This window comes from Vicia villosa, unplaced genomic scaffold (genome assembly GCF_029867415.1).
Source record: "Vicia villosa cultivar HV-30 ecotype Madison, WI unplaced genomic scaffold, Vvil1.0 ctg.000428F_1_1, whole genome shotgun sequence".
In the NCBI taxonomy this organism is placed as follows: Eukaryota; Viridiplantae; Streptophyta; class Magnoliopsida; order Fabales; family Fabaceae; genus Vicia; species Vicia villosa.
The window spans coordinates 197,741-222,033 of NW_026705204.1; the positions used below are offsets into that span (position 1 = coordinate 197,741).

Genomic DNA, 24,293 nt, shown 5'->3' on the forward strand with positions numbered 1-24,293 from the left:
TGGGAGAGACGTCTCCGACATTTTCCTAAGGATAATTTTGATAATGCATTTCCGAACCTAATTTTGACAAAAATGGTACTTGATGCGCTTAGAGATGCATCTTCGAATTTATCTAAGAGCATTTTCAAATTTTCAGAGATACACCCCATATAGCAAGGGTGAGATGAGAAATTACCTAAAAGAAATTACATTAGAAAGAAAAACAAAGTAAACTATTTAGATGAGAAAGCTATCTTTAATTTGTATAAGTAAAATTAGCGGGTGCAAATAACAGTTCTCTAATATTTCGACCTATATTATCGAGCCCGTAACAAATCTAGCCCATTATTTACAACTCAATTGGTTCATAACGTTCATCTTCACTCCCCAACCTAAAACCCTTGCAAACCCTTCTTCTTCAACCAGCCTCAACTCACGAAGCGAAACCACCTTGTTACCATAACAAGGTAATAACTAAGCATCACAAAACCATGGCGCCGCGCTCAGAAAAATCGCAGAAGAATAAGAACAACGACAAACCTAAAATCGATAAAGCTTCTAAGAAAATATCCAAACCTAAACGGGAACACAACGGCGCCTCCGGGAAGTCAGAATCGCTTGCTTTGCAGCTCGAAGACGAGGTTCCCGATTTTCCCCGAGGTAAGCATTGTTCCTTCTATCGTTACGTTAATTTCAATTCAATCCTTGTTATTTATATCTGATTGAGTTTTAATTTGAATTTGAATTTGTTTGTTGTTGTTGTTGTTGTTTGATTTAGGTGGAGAATTTTCTGTGAAGAGAAGTAGTAATGATTATGAGAAGTTTGGCGACGAGGATCCGTCGAAGAAACTGTGGAAGAATAAGAAGAAAGGGAAAAAAATGTTTAGTAAGAGTGAAGACACTGAAAGTGACTGGGGCTTGCTTTTCGGTGCTGGTATCACTGGAAAATTGCCTCGGCGTGTGAATAGAGTTACTCTCAAGGTAATGTTTAGTGATTTGTATAATGGAGGGCGTGCCTTTTGAATGTTATTAGTGGTTACATTTGTAAATTTGAAATTTAGCAAGGAAAATAAGACTTGATTTATGACTAGGGAGAATAGTTTTAAATTTGTTGTGGAAAATTGTAGGTGTAAATTGTGCCTGGGGAGGACAGTTGTAAATAAAATTTTCACTTTAAAGGGTAATTGATAGGAAGCATATTTTTACTGCAAAAGTTTGGCAGTGAACATTTTGAAGTGAATACTGTTTCAGTAAGTAGATTGCAGTGCACAGCATAAGTGTGTTGGGTGTATTATTTATTTCCTTTTCTTCGATACATGTTTCAAAGTTTAACAAAAATTAAATTAGAAGAGGAACAATGAATTATATACATGCTAGATTGCTGAAGCAGTATTCTCATGATAATATAGTTCTATAGATTATCCAAACAAAAGCTGTAATTATGTCCCTATTAGTACGTTTTAAGTGTGATAAAATAATAACAAAGAAATACAAAAATATACTGAAATATAGTAACGTGTAATACAAACAGGGGATCACTATTAGGAATTTGGAAAATAAGAGATTTTACTTTTCATGGTTGAGTGCTTAGTTTGTATACTTATTTATTTTATTCTAAATCAATTAGCCATTAAATAATACTTTTATCCTAATTTTACAAGCCAAAATGTTTAAAACGGCTTTGCATTACCTTGAGTGCTTGTCATCTTATTTATTTTCATGTTTTTATTTGGGTTATTGACGTCATACCTTGAGATTCTTTGAGTGCATTGTGCCATGCTTAAAGTTTTTGCTTATTCATGAATGCCAGAATTTAACTCCTGGAATGAAGCTGTGGGGAGTTGTCGCTGAAGTAAATAATAAAGACCTTGTAGTTAGTTTACCAGGGGGTTTACGTGGTATTGTTAATGCTTCAGATGCACTAGATCCTATTTTGAATGACAAAACCGAGGTGTGTAAGGAGCTTTTTTGTAAATTTGCCTAACTGCGCAATATTGTTTCTTGTATTTGTATGCATATGTTTTAGCTTACCTCTTTGTTTCTCTCTCTGTATCATCAGATTGGAGAAAGTTTTCTTTCTAGTGTATTTTCTGTTGGGCAGCTAGTTTCTTGCATTGTGCTTAGATTGGGCGATGACAAGAAAGAGAAAGGACACAGGAAAGTTTGGCTTTCTTTGCGTCTTTCATTGTTGCACAAGAACTTCAACTTAGATGTTGTTCAAGAAGGCATGGTATGTCATTATTATATGTTTCAAACTATTTGTATATTGTAATTCTTTTAACTTGTATTTTTCTCTCTACAATTGTAAGACCTAGGGCTGGAAATGAGTCGATTCGAGTCAAACTCGCCTCAGCTCAGTTCAACTCGTTAAGAAATGATCGAGTTCGAGTTCATCACAAACTTTTTTTTCAGCTCAAACTCGACTCATTAAGAATTGGTCGAGTTTGACTTCGAGTTCATCACGAACTTTTTTCAGCTCAAACTCGACTCGTTAGAAGTTCACGAACAACTCGGTTCAACTCATTAGGTTTATCTCGTTAGGTTCAACTCGTCTGATTCACGGACTTAAAAGTAATTTTAAAGTCTATTTTTGTATATATATTTGACATTTTAAATTAATATTTTTTAAATAAAAATAAAATGAAAGTTATTAGATTGAAATTTATACGATGTTGATTTTATTTGTATAATTATTTGTAGAAATATTTTGCTCACTTGAGAATATAAATTATCCATTAAAGCTGTTAGACTAAAATAAAATATGGGACTAAGATTTGGAGCAAATCTTTAAACCTACTCTTATATAATCGAGTTGACTCATGAACCTAAAGAGTCGAACTATGTATAGTTCAAGTTCAGCTCATTTAGTTTACGAACATAGTTTTTAGCTCATATTCAGCTCATTTGGTTCATGAATCTAGTTCAACGATTTAATTTTCGAATTGAATTTTGAATTATTTTCGAGTTGGTTCGGTTCATTGTCAGCCCTAGTAAGACCTATAATGTTGTATGAAATGGAGCGCTGTGTACTAAAAGAGGGTTGCTATTCTTACACTAAATAACTTACACTATGTATTTACACCATCTAAAATACAACAAATATGTGGTTTTTTGTATTGGAAAAGGTGAAGAATAATTATTAAACATAATAAAAGGAATCAAACTGTATTTTCATACGGTGTAGTCGTAAAATGTAGTGTAGGATTATCATTCCTCGTACTAAAAAGCCAAGACAAGAATAACCACCTTGTAGTAGAGATGATAATTGTATGAGTGGAAATACTCAACGACATAGGACTAGTAATGATAAAGTTAGAGAGACGGGGTAGCATCTACTTGTAGAAAAGTGGTTAAATATCAACTTGGGTGGTTTGGACACGTGTGGAGAAGACATGTACATTATATAGTAATGAGAGTTGATCAGATGGACGGTAGCCCAATCACTAAAAGTAGAGGAAAGCCAAGAAAATTACGGAGAATTTATTAAGAAATACTTAGAGGAGGTCTATGATTTTGCTATCAATGTGATTTATTATAGAGCATTAAAAGCGTTGTTTGATCCATGTAGCTGACTCTAACTCGTGGGATAATACTTGGGTTGTTGTGGTTAATCATGGCATAGCTACTAAAGAAAAAAGCTATTAAAATTTTATGTTTAAGAATGTTCTCAATGACATTTGCGAAATCCTATGCTGATGTTATGCCCAATGAGAAAGAAATGGGTCCATGTGAGCCTCTGGTGCATGATGAGAGAAAGGGGGTTAGAGAATGGAAGGTTTACTCTAGGAGGGGTAGGAAGGGAATAGCTGGTACTAAATGAATGACGTGGCATGGAGGGTTGTTAGAGGCTGTTAGCAGATTCCAGGATATAGGAGAGAATTGTAATTGGAGAGACATTCTTGAGTTTGTGAATTCAGTTGTGGTTAGGAGGCACTAGCCTCCTAAGCGAAGCAGAGAGCTCTGGGCAGTTAGGGTGTGAGCTAATCTGTAAATCTCCCTTTAGTTAATCAATAAAATACAGATTCCTCTTTTTCATACTTGCTGCATTATTATTGTTGAAACTTTGTTTCTGTTTTCTCTGGTACGAAACAGCTGGCCCTTCAGCTTATATTTTTTGAGTATATTAGAGGCAAGTTGTACTCTAGTTTCCAATATTAAAACTCCTATATTTTTTCTGATTAGGCCATCTGTATTTTTATCTCTAATATACTGATGGAAATGTTTTAATTTATATGGATCTAGGATTTAACACAGTGCATGCGCTTATATCATGATTCATTTATTGTAGATTATGTATTCATAGCTTATTGTGTTGTCTTCTCTATAGTGCTCCTGTTTGCTCCACAAAATAAGTTTTGGATGAAAAAAATGAGTTTGATGTTTTTTTCTGAAAACAACCCCTTTAAAGCAGTTATACTACGGTTTTGCTAATTTAAGTAAGGAAATATGCAACTTATGTGTATTGAGGTCCAAGGCTCTAACATATTCTGTACTTCTAAATCAGCTTTTTGCATTCTAACGACACCGCTAAAAACTTCTCTGCTGTCCGTATCTTATTCATTCTATTATGCTATTTTTATTCATAATGATAATTGCTATGCATTTAATTAATAATATAATTTGTTGCTCATGATTCATATGCCATTTCAGCTGCCTGAGTATCATTAGGACTTGGTGAGAAATGCAATTTTTGATTTGTTGTACTATATATATATATATATATGCATATTCAGGTCCTTGCTGCATATGTGAAAAGCATCGAGGATCATGGTTTCATTCTTCATTTTGGTTTGCCTTCTTTCACGGGATTCTTACCTAAAGGTAGCTCTACAACTAAACATCAGTGAACTATTGCAAATGTTGTTGATTCATCTTGCTTTGCATGGGCTTAGTATATGATTTTCTCTTCCTTTTTGTTGTTTAAATACTTGCAGAAGGCTGGAATGGAGAAGTTAGAATTGGGCAACTTGTGCAGGGATTGGTCAAGAGTGTTGATAAAGCTCATAGAGTGGTTTACTTGAGTTCCAACTCTGATAAAATGTCCAATAGTGTGGTATGATTTCTTTCTATTAATTATGTCGTCCAATGGTGTCTCTTTTATGGTTCTCATTTTCCATTTTGATTGGTTATTTTCTTTGTGCATTTGGTACAGACGAAGGATCTCAAAGGCATGTCAATTGATCTTCTAGTTCCAGGAATGATGGTTAATGCCCGTGTGAAGTCAATCCTTGAGAATGGTGTAATGTTATCATTTCTCACATACTTCACTGGAACGGTAAGTGCTCCCTGCAATTCTATTAGTAGGGGTTCATACCGGAAAGTTGTAAATACTAGAGACTATATTAGGAAATGGGACATCAAGCTCCTTACAAGCAGAGTTAGCCCTTGTTAATGTAAATTAGAGAAGAACATATAGCCAGATTTCCAGAACATAACCATGGATGTGCTATTATTCTATAGTGAAAAGAATAGTTCCACCCACCACATTCCTTACTTAATGTTTTCCCCTCCTGCCTTTCTCCACTCTTTTTTCATTTCTATATCTTCAATTCTCAATTCTAGCATTATAACATATTTCTGCCTTTCACTCAGCACATGTAGCTGTCCATGTTACAGCCTTCTCTCTCTCCTGAAACCATTTCTCACTCTCCCTTCTTTCTTACATGACCCAGTGTTTCCACTTAGCCCACTCTACTTCAGCCTATTCTTCTTTTTTCAAGTATACACGTGTGTTATACAGTTTGAGTAAATAATTTCTTCTTGCAAACCAAACATGCTCACAACTAATTTTTGGGTCTTCTAATTGCAGGTTGATCTGTTTCATTTGCAAAATATATATCCTGCAGCAAGCTGGAAGGATAAGTACATTGAATCTCAGAAGGTACTGTTGAATGCAACAACCTGCACCACACTCAATGTTGGAAATCCTATCTCACTACTTGTCCTAGTTATTTGCTTGATGCACCTTAATACTTTTGGTTCAAACTCTTCATGTACTATTTAGCAATTTAATTTCTGTACTATGTAGATTGCGTTGTTTTTACCTCTGCATTAATTTCTGTACCTTGACAGATGTTCACACATTTAGAGTTTGAGATACTGTTCATGTCTTCTCAGCTGATGCTGTCTTTTGTGCTATAATGTGGGTTTTGATTTCTATGTTTGTAAAAAAGTTACATTTCTATGTTTTAAGCTTCTTTCATGTTATCTAGGTTGTTTGTCGGATATTATTCATTGATCCATCAAGTAGAGCTGTTGGTTTGACGCTGAATCCACATCTTGTTCAGAACGGGGCCCCTCCTTCAGTAAGTTTGGCTGTCTTAAATTGTTACTGCTCTAAGTTTGGGATATTTCATCCCTTGAAATAGATGATACCTCTTTTTTACTCTTGTTCTCAGTAGTAACCACTAACGATTAAATGTGGCTACAATTTATGCATATCCTGTGTCTAATGCTTCTGAAGTTAGATTGTTGTTGAATATGATTTGGAGAAACTCCTGTTGGCGAAAAACAGAAATTAATAATATGACCTAAATTCTATTAGCTGAAGGAAATTCTCCAATGCTTTTGATAGATTCCTTGCACAAATCTCTTTTACAACAATATGTCGTATCCCTTGAACTAGTTTATGCAATACATAAATTCCTTGCACACAAGTACTAACGATAAAGTCTCAACTCTTTCTGTTAAGTCACGGGGAAGCCTAAAAGGATGAGCTTTCAGATAAGTGGGTGTCTGGTAAAATATTGTTGTGTCTTACAGAGATTCTGATTTTAATTATCAAATATACATAGGAATTCCAACAATTTAATTAGTTTGCATTCTGTTATTTTACTGGTGTCTACTAATGCACTCTACCTTACTGGTGTGAAGACATTCCACTGGTGTTTTCATTGTAAGATTAAAGTCTATGTTAAAATTTATTTTCTTGGTTTTTGTTAGGTTTAGCTGCTCTGTTATAAGCAGTAATTTAGTTCTGTGTTGCTAAGTTTGCTAGTTTCTTTGACATAAGCTTTTTTATTTTATTAAGGTTTCTCTCACTCTATTCAACAACTGTTTTTTGGATATTTAGTTAAGGCGGTATTCTGTTTACTTAAGTTTATAGTCATGTATGCCATTTTAGTTTGAGGGATCAACTTTGTTGTGCAGCATGTTAACATTGGAGATATATATGAGAATTCAAAAGTTATCAGGGTGGATAAAGGATCAGGACTATTGCTCGAGGTTCCATCAATTCCAGAGTCAACTCCAGCTTTTGTCAGTGTATGTAGCTTCTGGATAACTTGTAATGTCAGAAATTTATATATGAAATTTGAATGGTCTACAATATCAGTCAAGCCTTACCCAGTCAGGACAAATGAGAATAATTATTGAGTTTATTGGTGACAGATATCTGATATTGCTGAAGAAGAAATTCAAAAGCTTGAGAAAAAGTACAAGGAAGGAAATCATGTCCGTGTTCGGATTCTTGGGTTAAGGCATTTGGAAGGACTTGCTACAGGAGTTTTGAAGGTTGTAACTGTACTTCCATTTAATTTGATTTAAGTTAATTTAATTCAATCTCGTAAAGATGATAAATTGATAATTGCCATAAGCTTTTTTTATATTTTAATATTACACTTGCTGCACACACTTTTGTTGCCCGACCGCCTTTAGTATATGCCCAACTGTTTTATTATCTATTAAAAATACTATCAAACTTATATGAATATCTTTTCGTTTGTTTATAGGCATTTGAACTTCTAGTAGCTTGGTATTATATGGAATATAGGCATTCTTTTTATACCCCCTCTTGACTGCTGGTTGAATTATTTTTATCGTCACAAGCATTTGGAAATAGCTGCATATTATATTAATCTCTTAGGGAAATCTAAGTAGATAGTTGTTAATGTTGATGCTCCTGCAAGTTATTTTAGTGCTCTCTATATGCTATAATGAATTTGGTCCATATCATTTCTTTTCAAAGTTAGTTTTTTCAACACGTTTCTTTATAATCCTATATTTGATTGCTGCCAGCCTCATCATTCATTTTCTGCTCTTATGGTTTGTTTTGTTTCTGTAATCATTATTTGTTTTCATTTCTCATTTTCACCCATAATTAGAGAAATGTCACCTTGCTTTATTTTGAATCTTATTTCCAAAACTTTGCATATGAAAAATGAAACAAAAAAATTTGTGTCATTGTTCCCTCTATACCAAACTTTGAAAACAATAAACAAAATGAAAACAAGTTGTTGTATCTATGTATAATAATATGTTGTGAGGATATCATGTTAAGGGAGATTTTCTCTAGAATATTGTAGACTTAGTATCTTTGTTTTCAATAGCGGCTGTAGCGGCTCTTCGTCTGCGATTGTGAATAGACTCCAAATAGAAGACACATATAGCCTGCTATCGTAAAATTCTGAATGAAAATGAAAGGGGGCTCTCATGTCGTCTCATATGTTCATCTTCTTAGAAATGGCTCTGTCTCCTCTCCTAAACCCAACAGTTTTGTCTCCCTTCATCACCATATATGTCTTTTAGGCTTTCGAGGCTAAAACTTTTGATTTATATTGGACTTGGATATTGGTAACATTAAACTTTGATTATTGTCTTTGAACATGTCTTTAATTTTGTGTATTCTGTTTAAGAGCTTTTATATGAATATGGTATAAATTTCTTGTATTGTTTCCCTAAACGTCGACACAGCCACTATACTGCTACTCCCTGCGCTCCACCATTGACTACATAGCTCTGTAGGATGCTTTCGTTTCATTATATTTATTTTTTCACATCATACAGGCTAGTGCTTTAGAAGAGGCAGTGTTTACTCATTCTGATGTCAAACCTGGGATGGTGGTGAAGGCTAAGATTCTTTCAGTTGACAGCTTTGGTGCTATTGTACAAATTCCTGGTGGTGTGAAGGCACTTTGTCCTCTTCGACATATGTCTGAATTGGAAATTGCAAAGCCCGGGAAAAAATTCCAGGTTATACTGTAGCTACACGTGCATCTTAGAATTGTCAGGTTTTTGTCTCAAGTCTGAGATGAGACTGCTGAGATACTTCATGACTGAAGTCTTTGCTGGATTGTATAACAGGTGGGAGCTGAATTGGTGTTCCGTGTGCTTGGATGCAAGTCAAAAAGAGTTACAGTTACACACAAGAAAACCCTTGTATGTTTCTCTACTTGCTAACTTTTTTTTCCAGTTTATTCATCCTTTACATGTGAATAAATGAGAGTATTTTTTAAGATTATTTTCCAATTATCTTTGAATATGCTTTTTTTCTTTCTCTTCATTGCCCTCATCGAATAATATTTTTTGAGAGTATTTATTATTATTTTTTCTCACATATTAGTTCCATATTAAATATTGAACCAGATATATGCTATTTTTTCAGGTGAAATCAAAACTAGATATTATTAGCTCGTTCGTAGATGTAACCGATGGTTTGATAACGCATGGATGGATAACAAAAATTGAAGATCATGGGTGCTATGTACGATTTTACAATGGGGTCCAAGGATTTGCTCCCAGGCAAGTCTAAGTTGTCTGTTCAAACAATCTTTAACTATTAATAATCATGTCATGATCCCAATTATATTTTATGTTTGCTTAAATTACGAACTTCTTTTTGTAATTAGTACTATACTTTTGCTTGCTTATTAGTTCTCTTGGAGGAAAGTTAACAACTGTGTTTAAATTAAGTTTTTTGTATAGATGTTCTGTGTGTATACACACTATTAGTTTGTTATTGGAATATAATATGCAGCAAAGTCTTATTTTCCGCGGTTGGTTTTGCCCTCTTAAACAATTTAGTAATCTGTAAATAGCATATTGTAATGAGGGAATGTTGACAAACTAATTTATTGTTTTTGTTATGATGTATAAAGTTGAGTACTTCTACTTTAGTGATAACAATAGTATTCTTCTTCTCCATGGTTAACGGGGCGAATTTCTTGCATTTTTGGTTTACTCAATTTTAAAGTGGAAGAATCTCCATCTGTTTCAGCTCGTTTTTCTTCTTTATCCTTTGCATGCATTATGCTCCATTTTCTATTTGGCATTTTGAAAACCTGTTGACTTTATGATGTAACATGTTTGACTACATTCCACAGTTGATTTGAATATTATTGGTATTATCACTTCATGTATGATTCTACTTTCCATTCTTACAAACCTTGCTAGAACTATCTTATTTATTGTTTTGATTTAAGAGCAGATCTGAACTCGGACTAGAGGCTGGTGGTGATCCAGGTGCAGTGTATAATGTTGGACAAGTAGTAAAATGCCGGGTCGTTAGTTCCATTCCCGCTTCCCGGAGGATCAACCTTAGTTTAATCATAAAGCCAACAAGGTTTGCTTATTTTTTATTTTATGTTTTGCTTGTTTCCTGAACCATTAAATTGTTGCTAAAGTTTCTAGTGTATAATTCATTTGAAGTCTTTTTATGGTTGGATATCTTAGGCGTATAGGCGTTGTTTAGTTTGAGATAATAGTGTTTTGTTTCTATTTTTTTAATTTCTATTTTCACTTTTACTTTTACAACTAAAACATTGTTTTCAAAAATTTGTCCGGGAACGGGAAGTACCAAAATCGCTTTCATTAGTGTTTTTGCTGTATCCTATACAAATATTTGAAGATGTTAAATAAAATGAAACAACTAGTTGGGTTGAGGTAGGGTTTCTGAAGATGATTTATACATTTGTTAGAAGTTATGCTAATCCATTGTCTATGACAGGGTTTCTGAAGCTGATGTGGTTACACTGGGTAGCATTGTTTCTGGAATTGTTGACCGAGTAACATCTAATGCTGTAGTTGTTTATATCAATAGTAGTGGTTTCTCCAGGGGTACAATATCTATGGAGCACCTGGCAGATCATCATGGTAAAAATTCCCTTATGTTTGATTAAGCCTGTCCTATTGTTGCTTCCTCTTAATGGAATGACTAATTGTAGCCACTTACATGCAGGGCAAGCTACTTTGATGAAGTCAGTATTGAAACCTGGGTATAATTTTGATCAACTACTGGTTCTAGGTACATTCAAATACATCTAGTCTGCTCTCATTGTGCATGCTTCTAATCCCCTCTACCCTATATTTAAAAATGACTGTTAATTGATCCTGCTTCTGTCTCTACACCATCCTTCCATGTTTGCTTACATATCCTGATACTTTGTCACAATTTTGTTTGTTAGCTGTTGTTCTATTACGTGCATATCAGCAAACAGCTATCTCCTTTAATTTACCTTTACCATGCCAATCACTCAATAGCATTGTAGAGTTTATTCATCATGCATTTTAACTCTTATTACTCGATACATTCAAGAACGCAATACATATGCAATGCTGTTAAATAGGGGTGTTTTTTTATTAATTACCTGTTTGGTTTTCCTTTTTATTGGTATTAGAAACTTTATTTTTTTGCCTTGTATTTTCCAATTATGTTCATTATCTACAATGTGAGAAGTGCCCCATACATATAAATAAACTTGAGATGCTAAACTAACTAATTCAGTTACAGTTAGTTAGGGACCAGCGAGCAATCTATTTGGACTCGGACTACTACAATATTTGTAGTAGCTAGGATTACTTTGCTATTCAATGCTATACTCCAATACTATGCTTGTTGTTATAGAGTTATTATTTTGTATCGTCGATCAACTTTTATTCTTTCTTTAAGTGATGATAAGTATTAATGGGTGATTATGTCTTTAGTTTTAACTTTTATTTTTTTTTAAGTTTGAACATATCTGGGTGGTATCATAGCAATTATTTACTGAAAAGTGCTATTTTAGTATTTTTGATGTAGCACTCACTCTGGATTCCATTACTGGGATCATAATTATTGATGTGCTTCCTTTTTGTACTAAACTCGTGTACTAGACCTAGAGTATAAAAATAAACCAAGACATCAGTGTTTTATGTCAAGGCTTCATATGATTCCGAATATTATTTCTTCCATCTTATCCTGTTTAATTTGAACCGGTTTCACTAAGAAATGCATGTACATTAGTGTGAAACAGAAACTAATTTTTTTTATTCTATTTCCTTGATAACTGCAAGGTTTCGTCTCGTTATTCTCATTGTCTTTTTCTTTTCCCAGTCATATATAAATGTCTTCTTTTAATAAATGTAGATTTTAAGGGGAACAATATGATTCTGTCTGCCAAAAGTTCGCTTATCAAATATGCTCAGCAAATTCCTGCAGAGATTAGTCAGATGCATCCTAACTCAGTTGTACATGTAAGCGATGACATCAAACATATGAACTGCTTCCAGTACTTTATTGATGGAGCATATGTCCTTTTATTTATTTTTGTTGGTTGCCTGTGATACTATTGGTGTATTGCCTGTGATACTATTGGTGTATTTTTATTCTTTTCTTTTGATGTTAAATTCATGTGTGGAACAGGGTTATATATGTAATTTAATTGAGACAGGATGCTTTGTTCGTTTCCTTGGTCAATTAACTGGCTTTTCTCCGAGAAATAAGGTATTCAATTTTTCCATATTATCAGTGGTTCACTCCTTTCTCTCTCAACATTATCTTGCTTCATGCTAGGCATATTATTTAATTTGGTATAATCATACTCTTGAATAGGCTGCAGATGACCAGAAAACCAATATTTTGGAAGCCTATTTCATTGGGCAATCAGTCCGCTGTAATGTATCCAATGTTAGTATATTTTCAGCTTGTAAATTTTAAATTTGTGATTGCATTGTTCAGGTTGAAACAAAAATTTAAACTCATTTTTCCCTGACAGATTAACGGTGAAACTAGCAGAGTAACAGTCTCTCTAAAGCAGACATCTTGTTCTTCAGCAGATGCATCATTTATTAACGAGTACTTTCTTATGGATGAAAAGGTATGGACAATTATCAAATATCTATATGATGTTATTGATAGTCTAATTTTCATCCTTCTACTTATTTTGTTTAGAGGAATGCTAGCAACACTCTCTTTTCAACACTCTCTCTACCTCTCGCTTTTTTATTGGTTGAAACACATGTGAGTCCTACCACTTTATGTGGGATCCATTTTCCAAGTGAGGGACCCACATGTGTTTCATCCAATAAGAGAGTGAGTATTGGAGAGAGTGTTAAAAGAGAGTGTTCCTAGCACTCCTCGTTTGTTTAAGTCTATAAATATTGAATGTATGCACAAGTGACACGGGTAAATCTATCCTTGTACTATTTGCAAACAATCAAAAGGTTAGGCCTCTAGGATGAGCATTATATGCCATGTAAATGTGTTAGCACATTGTTGGTTTAATCATTTTCTGACCGGCCCAAGTCCTTGATATTTTGCTTTCATTTGGTTCATTTATTCTAATTAGAAAATTGTCTAGGGATTACTTTGTTCAGCAATTAGATAAAGGATTGAAGTTATCATCTGGTTATACCACCTATTTTTATATGGTATTTTTGAAAGGTGATGTATATCCAGCATTACAAAACCAGATCTATAGATTTTTATTGTTACCCTTTTAATCATCCAACAAACCCCATTGAATTTTGGCAAATTCTGGCAATTTTTCTTATGGCTGCAAGAAACATAATTATATTATTCAATGTAGAAGAACATTTATGAGTTTTTATCATTCCTGCGTGTATATTTTGTTATTTGGTACCCTCCTATTATCCTCTATTAATTCTCTTCTGTGAATCTTTGAATCTAGATTGCTAAGTTGCAATACAAGAACTCCAGTGAATCTGATTTGAAATGGGATGAAAAATTCAACATTGGCACAGTTACTGAAGGGAGAGTTGAGGAAATTAAGGATGTTGGAATTGTTGTTTGCTTTGAGAAGTACAACGATGTTTTTGGTTTTATTACTAATTACCAGTGTAAGTTCTCTCTTCATGTGTTATTTAACTATTAATAAATATATTGGGATGATACTTACTCAAGAGTATTAATTCTCATTGTGACATGACCCCTCAGTAGGTGGAACTGTTGTGGAGAAAGGCTCTCTAGTGGAAGCGTTTGTTCTTGATTTCGCAAAGGCAGAGCGGCTTGTTGATTTAACTCTAAAACCCGAGTTCATTAATATATCTAGAGATAGAAGTTCCAAGAGTCTTACCAAGAAAAAGGTTGATCATTTGTTTCCTGCATGGCATACAAACACACACACACACACACACATTATATGCCATGCAGCTGCATTTTTAATTACATCCTCCATTTCCTAACTGGTGCTGCTTTACAGTTTTAGCCTTTATTATTTGTTTAATAACTATTTATGTTTTAGGTTTCTGTTTAATTACTGTTTTTTTCCAAGTATACCCTAAAAAATCTGTATTGCAGTCAATTGCTGATTGTAGTAAACTAAATAAAGATATTTTAGTTGGACTACAAATTTATTATTTTTAATCTATGTGCAGTAGCTTTAAATTTAGTAGTTAAGGAGTTAACTGTTGGGTATTATCTTATTTCAATCTTTTATTCTCCACTCTAAGAAACTGTTATTTTTTAATGAAAGCAAAAAATTGGAAATTCGATTATGTTATGGTTAAGGATTTATTTCTGGCATTCACTCTTCTCATAAGAAGGATGGCCTTTTGTTATGATTAAGGATTTATTCCGGGCATTCATTCTTGTTTTAAGAAGGGGATGGCATTGTGAATTCCGCATACTCCAGCTTTCATTCTTGAACCATTTTGACCAAATCAATATCATATCTTGGTTCCAGAAACGTCAAAGGGATGCTCTGAAGGACTTGGTGTTGCATCAGACAGTGAATGCAGTAGTGGAAATTGTGAAAGAGAACTACTTGGCAAGTGTTCATATCTCTTCAATTTAGCCACCTGTTGGTAAAACATTTTCTTACACATATTTAACATTTTTTTTTTACCTTCTTGTCTGTGATGCAGGTTGTATCTATTCCTGAGAATAATTACACCCTAGGATATGCACAATTATCTGACTATAATACTCAAAGATTTCCGCGGAAACAATACCTAAATGGACAGAGGTGAACAAAAAATTAACTTATCAGTATTTTCCCTCCTTATCACATTTATTTCATCTCATATCGCCAAACCTTTACTCAAAGGTTGGGTCTAAGTAATATGGTGTCAAAGAATGCCAATGTTCATTAATGCCACTCTGTAGAACAGCTGCTACCTGGGAGCTGCCAGACCTGTGCCATCTACATGATTGTATTGACTTGTTATATTTTCCTTTTGGGAAAGATTTTTTATTGGAATTCCTGTTTTACAAGGAAATGCTCCTTTATTTTTAGTTTATTTCATTTTTCATGTTTTCATTGACCAACAAAGTCTTGTTTTGGAGTTATGAGCTTGATTTGTTTATTTGTAATCTGTTTTCATTTGTATGAAGGTCAAATTTATATACCTTGATAAATATCTCAATTTTTTCTTATTTCGTAGCAAAATATACAGCCATTTATTTTATTGTGTTTCATAGGTTACTGAACATGATGTTTATGCTTTTTGAACATTGTTGGCAGATATTTCATGTTTCTGAATTATACTTTTTACTTCTTTTTCTTGTAATAAATATTATTTTTATTTTGAAGAAGATAATTTGTTTTAAAAATTTATAGTGGCCTTGTTTTCCACAAGTCATTGCATCACATTTGACTGACACACCGCGTTTTATTTGGTCAGTATTGTTGCAACTGTTATGGCTCTTCCAAGCCCTGAAACATCAGGAAGGTTACTTTTACATCTGAATGAGGCCAAAGGGACATCTAGTTCTAAAAGAACCAAGTCTAGCTATAAAGTGGGATCACTGGTTGAGGCAGAGGTATGTGGGTTTATATGGTACATTTTATTATGTATATGTATATCTATGTTAATTGTTATGTGAGTTTTTATTTATTAGAAGGTCTTAAGTACATGTAACATGTAAGGTTTATTTATTGGAACATGCAAGGCCATTTAGAACTATGATTAATTTCAATCTATATTTTTTTATTTATTGTTTGTTTTTTATGAATGTAACATTGTAGAACATGCAAGGTTTCTCCCTGCTGCTTTTTTCTTTAAGCTAATAAAATGTCTCCTGATTATGATTAATTTCAATCTATATTTTTTTCTTTAGTCTAATGGATATAATAGTTTTTATGAGAACGTACATCTGAAAATTATTATGCACTATTGATCTTGTTCCATGGATTTTATTCTTGAGTTTGTCCAGATTACTGAAATAAAAACTTTTGAGCTGAAACTGAAGTTTGGATTTGGCTTACACGGCAGGGTTCACATAACAGAGGTAACTCTACTGCATTTACTGGGGCCAATATTTGAGCTAGCATTTTAAATTGTAGATTTGATGTATAAAATGAGCAGGCTCTGTTGTTTTGTGGCTTTGAGTGTGTAAGATATATGCGGCGTTACTCTGGTATCTCGTGCTTTTTCTGGAGCAGGAAGTTGTGACCAAGGCCACATGGCCGCAACCTTAATAATGCAGCAATGCTTCTCTTTTATTGTCTATTTAACTATTTTAATATGTTCATAAATAATTTGGTACCTACTTATCGACAGGTACACAATGCAAATGATTTGGAAAATCCATTTTCTGGCTACAAAATTGGGCAAACAGTGACGGCAAGAATAGTTTCAAAGCCTAATGAGGCTGATAGCAGTAGAAATGGATCACGGTGGGAGCTTTCAGTCAGACCTGAAATGGTTACAGGTAAAGGGCACTACTAGCTCAAGCAAGATTTTAATGATTTAAATACTCGTAATATATGCGTTGAAATGCATGTACAGAAAGACTGGTGAATGGTGTAGATCGGTAATATGTTTAATAAGTTTGTAGCTATGGATTGTTCACATTCAGAGTTATTTTTACTGTTAAATTTTTTATTCTAATTATATATTGACAAATTATATGTTCATTACAAGCAAGGGTTGTTAAAATATATGTTCATTAGAAACAAGGGTTGTAATAAGGGTTGTTAAATTTTAAAAATAAAAATGTTTGATAAAAGAACTCACTCTTGAATGGACTTCATCTAGGTATTCATTTATGTTTGGTTTGTCCTAGCTTTCCTGACTTTGCTTTACTAATGAAAATCATCAAAATATTTTAATTTTATCATGACAGTATTACTTGTTCATTATGAAAATCAATTTGAATTCAGGTTCCAGTGACATAGGAGACAATGTAGCAGAGAAACTGGACTTTAAGATTGGGCAATGTGTGGCTGGTTATATATATAAAGTCGAAAGTGAATGGGTCTGGTTAGCAGTTTCTCGGAATGTTAAAGCTCAGCTACATATTCTTGACAGTTCTACTGAACCCAATGAGCTCAAGGATTTCCAAAATCGATATCATGTTGGAAAACCTGTTTGTGGTCATGTTCTGAGTATCAACTTGGAGAAGAAGCTCTTGCGGTTGGTTCTACGCCCCTTCTCTACTCTCCCTCTCAGAACTGATGAAGAGCCACAAACTAACCTTGTGAATAAGGAGTTGACAGCACATATTCATGAAGGAGATATTTTAGGAGGAAGGATTAGTAAAATACTTCCTGGTGTTGGAGGACTGCTTGTACAAATTGGTCCCCATACATATGGAAAAGTGCATTATACTGAACTTACAGAGGAACGGGTGCCTGATCCGTTGTCTGGATATCATGAAGGGCAGTTTGTCAAATCTGTAGTTCTTGAAGTTAGCAACACTGTCAGGGGTACTGTTCATGTTGACTTGTCATTACGTTCTTCAAATCTAAGGCCTTTGAAGGATTCAGCAGATGCTCACAGCAACATGTAAGTACTGATACTTATTGATTGATCTATCTATATACAAGGTGTACACATAGGCCTTTATGTACAGTTGCTATTTTACTCACATTTTTAAACCTTAATGCGTATTGCTATTAATTAATATCTAAAATGTTTCCTAGTTTTTAATATTTTATCATGTGTGACACTGTGACTTGACACAACAGTTTCCAAGAATTGAAAATTTTCCTGAAATGTTTTTACCATATTAAAGTTGTACTGTTTAATTATTATTGGTGTTTCTTTCCATGGGCTGATTTGAAACATCAATATTCCCCCCCATTCTTATTCAGCCAACCAATCATGTCTTTTGGTTCGACTTTGTTGCCTGTGAATAACATTGTTGTGGGCAATTCTTTATAACACAACATAAATGTATTATAAGAAAAATTCTACTATTCTAGCACTCCTCCCCAAGCTAAATATTAGTAAGCTTTAAGCTTGTTTGAAATATACCCTTTGAAAAATAGGATATTACAACCAGCCTTCAAGAATTGCACTTCCATAATATTAGCCTAAACTAATCATAAGAGATAATCTAACGTATTAAAGTTACAAATTGATATTACGAGATAGACTAAGATACTATATCATAACATAAATAAACTTAAATTTGTATTTAGCCCTAACTCATCCCTACAATCCCGGCTTGCAAGATGAGGATTGTCTCCACTTATAAACATATTTTCATGCCATACATTGTCCTCACGTTCAACACTATTGTGCTAGGTGCGTGGATATAAATGGTAGGTGGCTTGATAGCGGAAACCTAGATAAATTTAAGATATTGAAGCAAAACATTAATATATTATGAGAAATAAGATATTTTCTAATATTCTAACTTCCAACTTCGAATGTGATGTCCTGAAAAAATCAGTTTTGTAAAGATGAATTGACCCAACTCAAAATAGTCCCTCACGTCCAACACTATTGGGCTAGGTGCGTGGATATAAATGGTAGGTGATTTGTAGCTGAAACTTAGAAAAATTTAAGATATTGAAGCAAAACGTTAATATATTATGAGAAATAAGATATTTTCTAATATTCTAACTTCCATTTCTGAATGTGATATGTCCTAAAAAAATCGGTTTTGTACAGATGGATTGATCCAACTCAAGTTTGTCTCTTTTGTCTATGCTTTTTATTTATTTTAATTGCATTGAATTTGTAGTTTAATTTAACTGACTGATTTATAACCTCTAGATTGTGTTATACAATAGTATGATTGTGTCTTTGTGTTATACCCAATGGTTTATTTACTAATAAGATTTTAATTACTGATATTTTTAGGCGTGCTATTGACAAATGTGTGGAGAAGATTGAGGATCTTCACCCTGATATGGTTGTAAAGGTACATAGTTTATTTTTCTTCAGTTACCATTGTTGTTTCGGTTTTGCAAAAGCTGCCAAAATGAGAGGTTTGTACAGACTGGGATGTTAGATAGAGTTGAACTGTTAATAAAGTATCACATTCATCACATATTTTTACAAGCAGTCGTACTTTTTGGAAATCTACAAAACTTCCCTGATAGTTGATATGATGAATCTTGTAATAACTTAATAGGCTATACCATCTCTATCTTTTTTTTACCCGATAGCAAATGGTCCAGTAGATCTTGAAGTAAGCTCTGATACCATATTAGAATTGTAGTTGAGCCTACTCAACCTAACAAAACCAGCTTGAAAGATAATGTTTTCCCCCACTTATAAACATATGTTTAGGCCATATATTTTCTGATGTGAGACTCTTTACAATATTAAAGTCTGTCCTAGAATTTTTATTAAGGCAGCTGCATTTGTCTAGTCATGGGCATGAGGAGTGTGATAAGATATTCTTTTTTGGGCTCAATAGTAGAAACCTGTGGATATAAATGGTGAGTGACCCGATAATGGAAATCTGATAGCAAGTGGTCCAATGAATCTTGAAGTAGACTCTGATACCATCTTAGAATTGTATTTGGGCCTAATCAACCTTACAAAACTAGCTTGAAAGATAAAGATTGCCCCTAGTTATAAATATATGTTTAGGCCATATATTATGTGATGTGAGACTCTTAACAGTATCGAAGCCTATCATAGAATTTTTACTGAGGTAGCTGCATTTGTCAAATCATGGGCATAAGGAGTATGGTAAGATATTCACTATTGGGCCACCTGCAATTGTCCATACATCATAAGTCCAGTCCTGTTGGGGTCTGGATGTAAATTTATGAAACATTTTTACTTGAAAAGAGTTGTAAATAAATGTGGTTGAGCCTAACTCATCCTTACAAAACCGGCTAGTAGGGTGAGGATTACCCCCACTTAAAAGCACATGTTCAGGCCATATATTGTCTGATGTGGGACTCTTAACACACCCCCTCATGCCCATGACTAGACAATTGGAGCGTGAAAATAAATGGTGGGTGGCCCGATAGCGGGCGGAAACCATAATAGGTGGCCTACCTGATCTTAAACGAGGCTCTGATACCATGTAAATTGTAAAGAGATTCTTCCGTGATGGGTTGCCTTATTGAAAATTTATCGTTGATCCTCAAATGCATTAGTTGCATTTTTTTTTCTTTCCCATCTAATTATGGAATTTTGATTGTTTATATTTATTTAAGCATGTATTATTTTGGACAGGGTTATATTAAAATTGTCTCACCTAAAGGATGCTTCATTTTGCTCTCACGGAAGATTGAGGCAAGAGTTCTTCTATCGAATCTATCCGATCAATTTGTTACAGATCTTGTGAAAGAATTTCCTGTTGGAAAACTTGTAATTGGCAGGTAACCATCATTCTATTGTTTCTCTTCATTTTTTAATGAGCTAATTCATAATATGTTCTAAGTAAGTAAGTAACAGGGTTGTAAGTGTGGAGCCTCTCTCAAATCGTGTTGAAGTTACATTGAAGACATCAACTGTTTCCAGTACATCAAAATCTGAGATCTCTGATTTGGGTAAATTTCATGTTGGAGATGTGATAAGTGGCAGGATTAAGCGGGTTGAATCATTTGGTTTATTCATTGCAGTTGACAACACAAACATGGTAACTTTACATCCTTTGAAGCCATTGGCGAACCATGTTTCTTTATCAAAATAAGACTTGTATTTTTTTCTATACTTTTAAATTTTAACTTTCTAAGCATGTACATTGTGAATTCCTTTAATTTCATGGTTTTACCTATTTCTGAATTTGTATGAATCAAATGGTTTTTCCAGCTTCTTCTGTTGTATTTATGTAATATTATGATTATCTGCCTCGCGAATCTGAATTTGATTCAGTGAGCTCACTTGATTATTATGAATTTTTCAAATTGCCTAGGTTGGATTGTGCCATGTTTCGGAGATTTCTGATAATCATATTGAGAACATTGAAGCAAAGTTTGGAGCTGGAGAGAAAGTAAATGCAATAGTATTGAAGGTAATTCTAGTGCAAGGTGTTTGGTATTTTACTGCTTTATATCATCTCTACCAGAGGAAAATTATTCGCTGAAGTACAAGTTGTTTATATATCTTTGGTAAAGAACAAAGTAGTTATTATTTGGTGTATTTTCATGGTCCCTTTTAAAACATTACAGTAATTTGTTAATATTTTATCTTTTTAATGGATCATTATCTTGAATTCTTAATTGTCTTCCTAAATTACTAATTACTTGCATTTTCCAAATATGTGTTATCAGGTAGATGAAGAAAAACACAGGGTTTCTCTGGGAATGAAGAACTCATATTTGATGGGAGAAACTGTTGTCCAAATACCTTTAGATGAACGGTCCAATGAACCTAATGGAGATGGAATAAAATCTATGTCTACTACAAATAGTAGTTTGCTTGGACCCTTAAATATAGAAGTTGAATATGAAACTGATCAACTCCCAATTCTTTCACAAGCAGAAGAAAGGGCCTACATTCACCCACTTGACGTTGTCCTTGATGACTTTGATCAACTTGAAGAAAACAACACAAATAGTACTAGTAAAAGTGGAAATAAAAAAGACGCTCTAAATGAAAAGCAGATAAGGCGCGAAAAGAAAAGGACAAAGAAGGATAGGTTGATATATGATGCTTGTATTTATTTTTCTTTTGTTCTGTAAAATTATGTCATTTTTTATTGTTTTTAAAATATAGCACAATTATGGTTGTACAGGGAGGAAGAAATAAACGATGGAGAGAAAAAATCACAGGAGAAGGGTGTACCAACGACTGCTGATGAGTTTGAAAAGCTGGTTAGAAGCTCTCCCAATAGCAGTTTCAACTGGATAAAATACATGGATTTCATGATTTCTTTGGCTGATGTTGAGAAAGCCCGCTCAATTGCTGAAAGGTACATCTTAAAGAACATGATTTTGAGTTTGGAGGATGCTTAAATCTTATGAAATGAAAAATCCTATAGTATTATTTAAACAATCTTTCTTGAGTATAGAATTTGATTGAATTTGAGAGACTGAAGTGTAAAACAAAGGGTAGGTAGGAGTTGATTTTACCCCAACAGAAAATAATAGAAACAGCACCACGGTCAGAGGCCAAAGAGGGTCATACTCTGAAAGCCATACTCTTGATTTTTGTATATTTGTTTATTTTTGCCATTGGTTTGGTCATTTATTGTTTGAATATTGAACCTTCAGCAGTTGGAGAAATAGAGAACTGTATTATTTAAGCATGTAATCTTGTACACCAAGTTCTAACATTAAAATCATATGTCAGTTAAGAAGTTCTTGGAATTAATTATTCATATAACAGTGAAGTTAATTGATTTTTTTCAGTTTTTTTTAAGCATTCTTTCATACACCGTGTTTCCTTACTTTTGAAGTGAAAAGACAAGTTTTTTTCCCCTGTTCCATCATATTCTTTTTACCCTTAACTTCTCACAAGTATTCGATCTTTGTGAATATCAAATAACTCTTTATCCTCCTGCTTTCTTGAATTTGAAGGGCTTTAAGGACAATAAATATCCGAGATGAGAATGAAAAGTTCAACATCTGGAAGGCCTACTTTAATTTGGAAAATAAGTATGGAAACCCTAAGGAGGTAATAATAATAAGAACATGTAATTTAAGCTTTTGCTTGCCACTATTCTTGTTATGTTGTGTATAATTATTCCAAATGTTTGTGTAGGAGGCTGTTATGAAAGTATTCCAGAGGGCCATACAGTACAATGATCCCAAAAAAGTTCATCTAGCACTTTTGGAAATGTTTGAGAGGACTGAGCAGCATAGTTTAGCCGATGAACTTCTAAATAAAATGACAAAGAAGTTCAAGCATTCTTGCAAAGTATTACTTCAACTTATAAATATATATCGTACCTATGCATGTATATGTATTATGGAACTTACTTTACAATGGGCTGTAGGTTTGGCTAAGGCGAGTACAAAATCTTTTGTTGCAAAAGAAAGATGATGATGTTGCTGTTGTTAAACGTGCTCTGTTAAGCCTTCCACAACGAAAGCATATCAAGTTCATAACTCAGACAGCAAAACTTGAATTCAAGATTGGGCTTCCAGATAGGGGGCGATCTTTGTTTGAAAAACTTCTACAGGAATACCCGAAGAGAACAGACCTTTGGAGTGTTTATCTTGATCAGGTACACATTTTGCCATTGTATTTACTTTGTTTTCCTTTTGCACAAATGATCATAACATTCTTGTTTTCTTGACAGGAAATTCATCTTAAAGACAAGGACTTAATTCGGGCACTTTTTGAAAGGGCAATCAGTCTGAGCCTCCCACCTAAAAAAATAAAGGTGTGTGCATATATCTATATATATCACCGGTTTTGTTGATATTGTATTCTGTTAAAACTTATTTGGGATTTTCCTGTCTTGATTTGCAGTTCTTATTTAACAAGTATCTTAAATATGAGACGGATCATGGTGATGAGGAACAAATAGAATCTGTGAAGAGGAAGGCAATGGAATATGTTGAGAGTTCTATGGCTTGATTTAAAATTTCTGCTGCATTTGCAGCTTGCTGCCATATTTTTGAATCTAGTTGGTTATCACAAAGAATGCATGGATGTGAACTTAAGGTAAGCATCAAATGTGCACAGCAAGAGAAAGACACGCCCTTGACAATTTTGGTTGCATGTTAGGGGTGAGTTTGAACATTAGAGCAGAAAACATAAATTAATAGATTCTTTTCCTGACTTTTGCCCATTTTTTTTATAATAGTGAAAACATTCTAAATTATTTATAGATTAGACAATGTTGTAATATTAGATTTTGTTTTATTACGGTTAATTTTATGAATGAAATCAAAATGAGTTTTTTTTTTCCTCTGCATAATTAATAGCCATTTAGATCTGATTTTTAGTAAACTCTTGGCTGCTTGAAATTATAAGTAAAATAGCTGTAAAAGAATGGCTTGGTTGTTCTCGTGAACTGGTTGTGTATTTCAATCAATAATAATAATACTTTTTTACGCGATCAGGATAGTTCACTCGCTTCTAGGGGTGGAAATAGGCTAGGCTAGGTTTTATAAGTCGAGTTTTTTCGGAAAATTAAAAAAATTGAGTTTTTTCAAAAATACGAAGAATTTAGGTTATTCGAATAATGGAGTTTTTTCGTAAAAAACATAATAATTGAGGTTTTTAGAATA

General features: G+C 33.6%; 1 protein-coding gene across 1 annotated transcript; it reads left to right on the forward strand.

Annotated features, from left to right (window-relative positions):
* Positions 1–345: 345 nt before the first annotated feature.
* LOC131628169 (rRNA biogenesis protein RRP5-like) lies at positions 346–23,970 on the forward strand. Its single transcript, XM_058899035.1, has 40 exons — positions 346–639; positions 758–960; positions 1,790–1,930; positions 2,039–2,209; positions 4,713–4,800; positions 4,914–5,032; positions 5,132–5,254; positions 5,789–5,860; positions 6,192–6,284; positions 7,129–7,242; positions 7,369–7,491; positions 8,764–8,949; positions 9,061–9,135; positions 9,362–9,498; positions 10,184–10,318; positions 10,703–10,848; positions 10,934–10,999; positions 12,101–12,207; positions 12,377–12,457; positions 12,566–12,640; positions 12,729–12,830; positions 13,644–13,812; positions 13,910–14,058; positions 14,658–14,741; positions 14,839–14,939; positions 15,598–15,736; positions 16,130–16,204; positions 16,477–16,627; positions 17,079–17,703; positions 19,009–19,069; positions 20,344–20,489; positions 20,566–20,749; positions 21,026–21,124; positions 21,384–21,751; positions 21,848–22,024; positions 22,632–22,728; positions 22,816–22,971; positions 23,051–23,281; positions 23,357–23,440; positions 23,530–23,970. The coding sequence occupies exons 1-40, from the start codon at positions 471–473 to the stop codon at positions 23,635–23,637; spliced, it is 5,730 nt and encodes a 1,909-aa protein (XP_058755018.1). The 5' UTR covers positions 346–470; the 3' UTR covers positions 23,638–23,970.
* Positions 23,971–24,293: the final 323 nt, after the last annotated feature.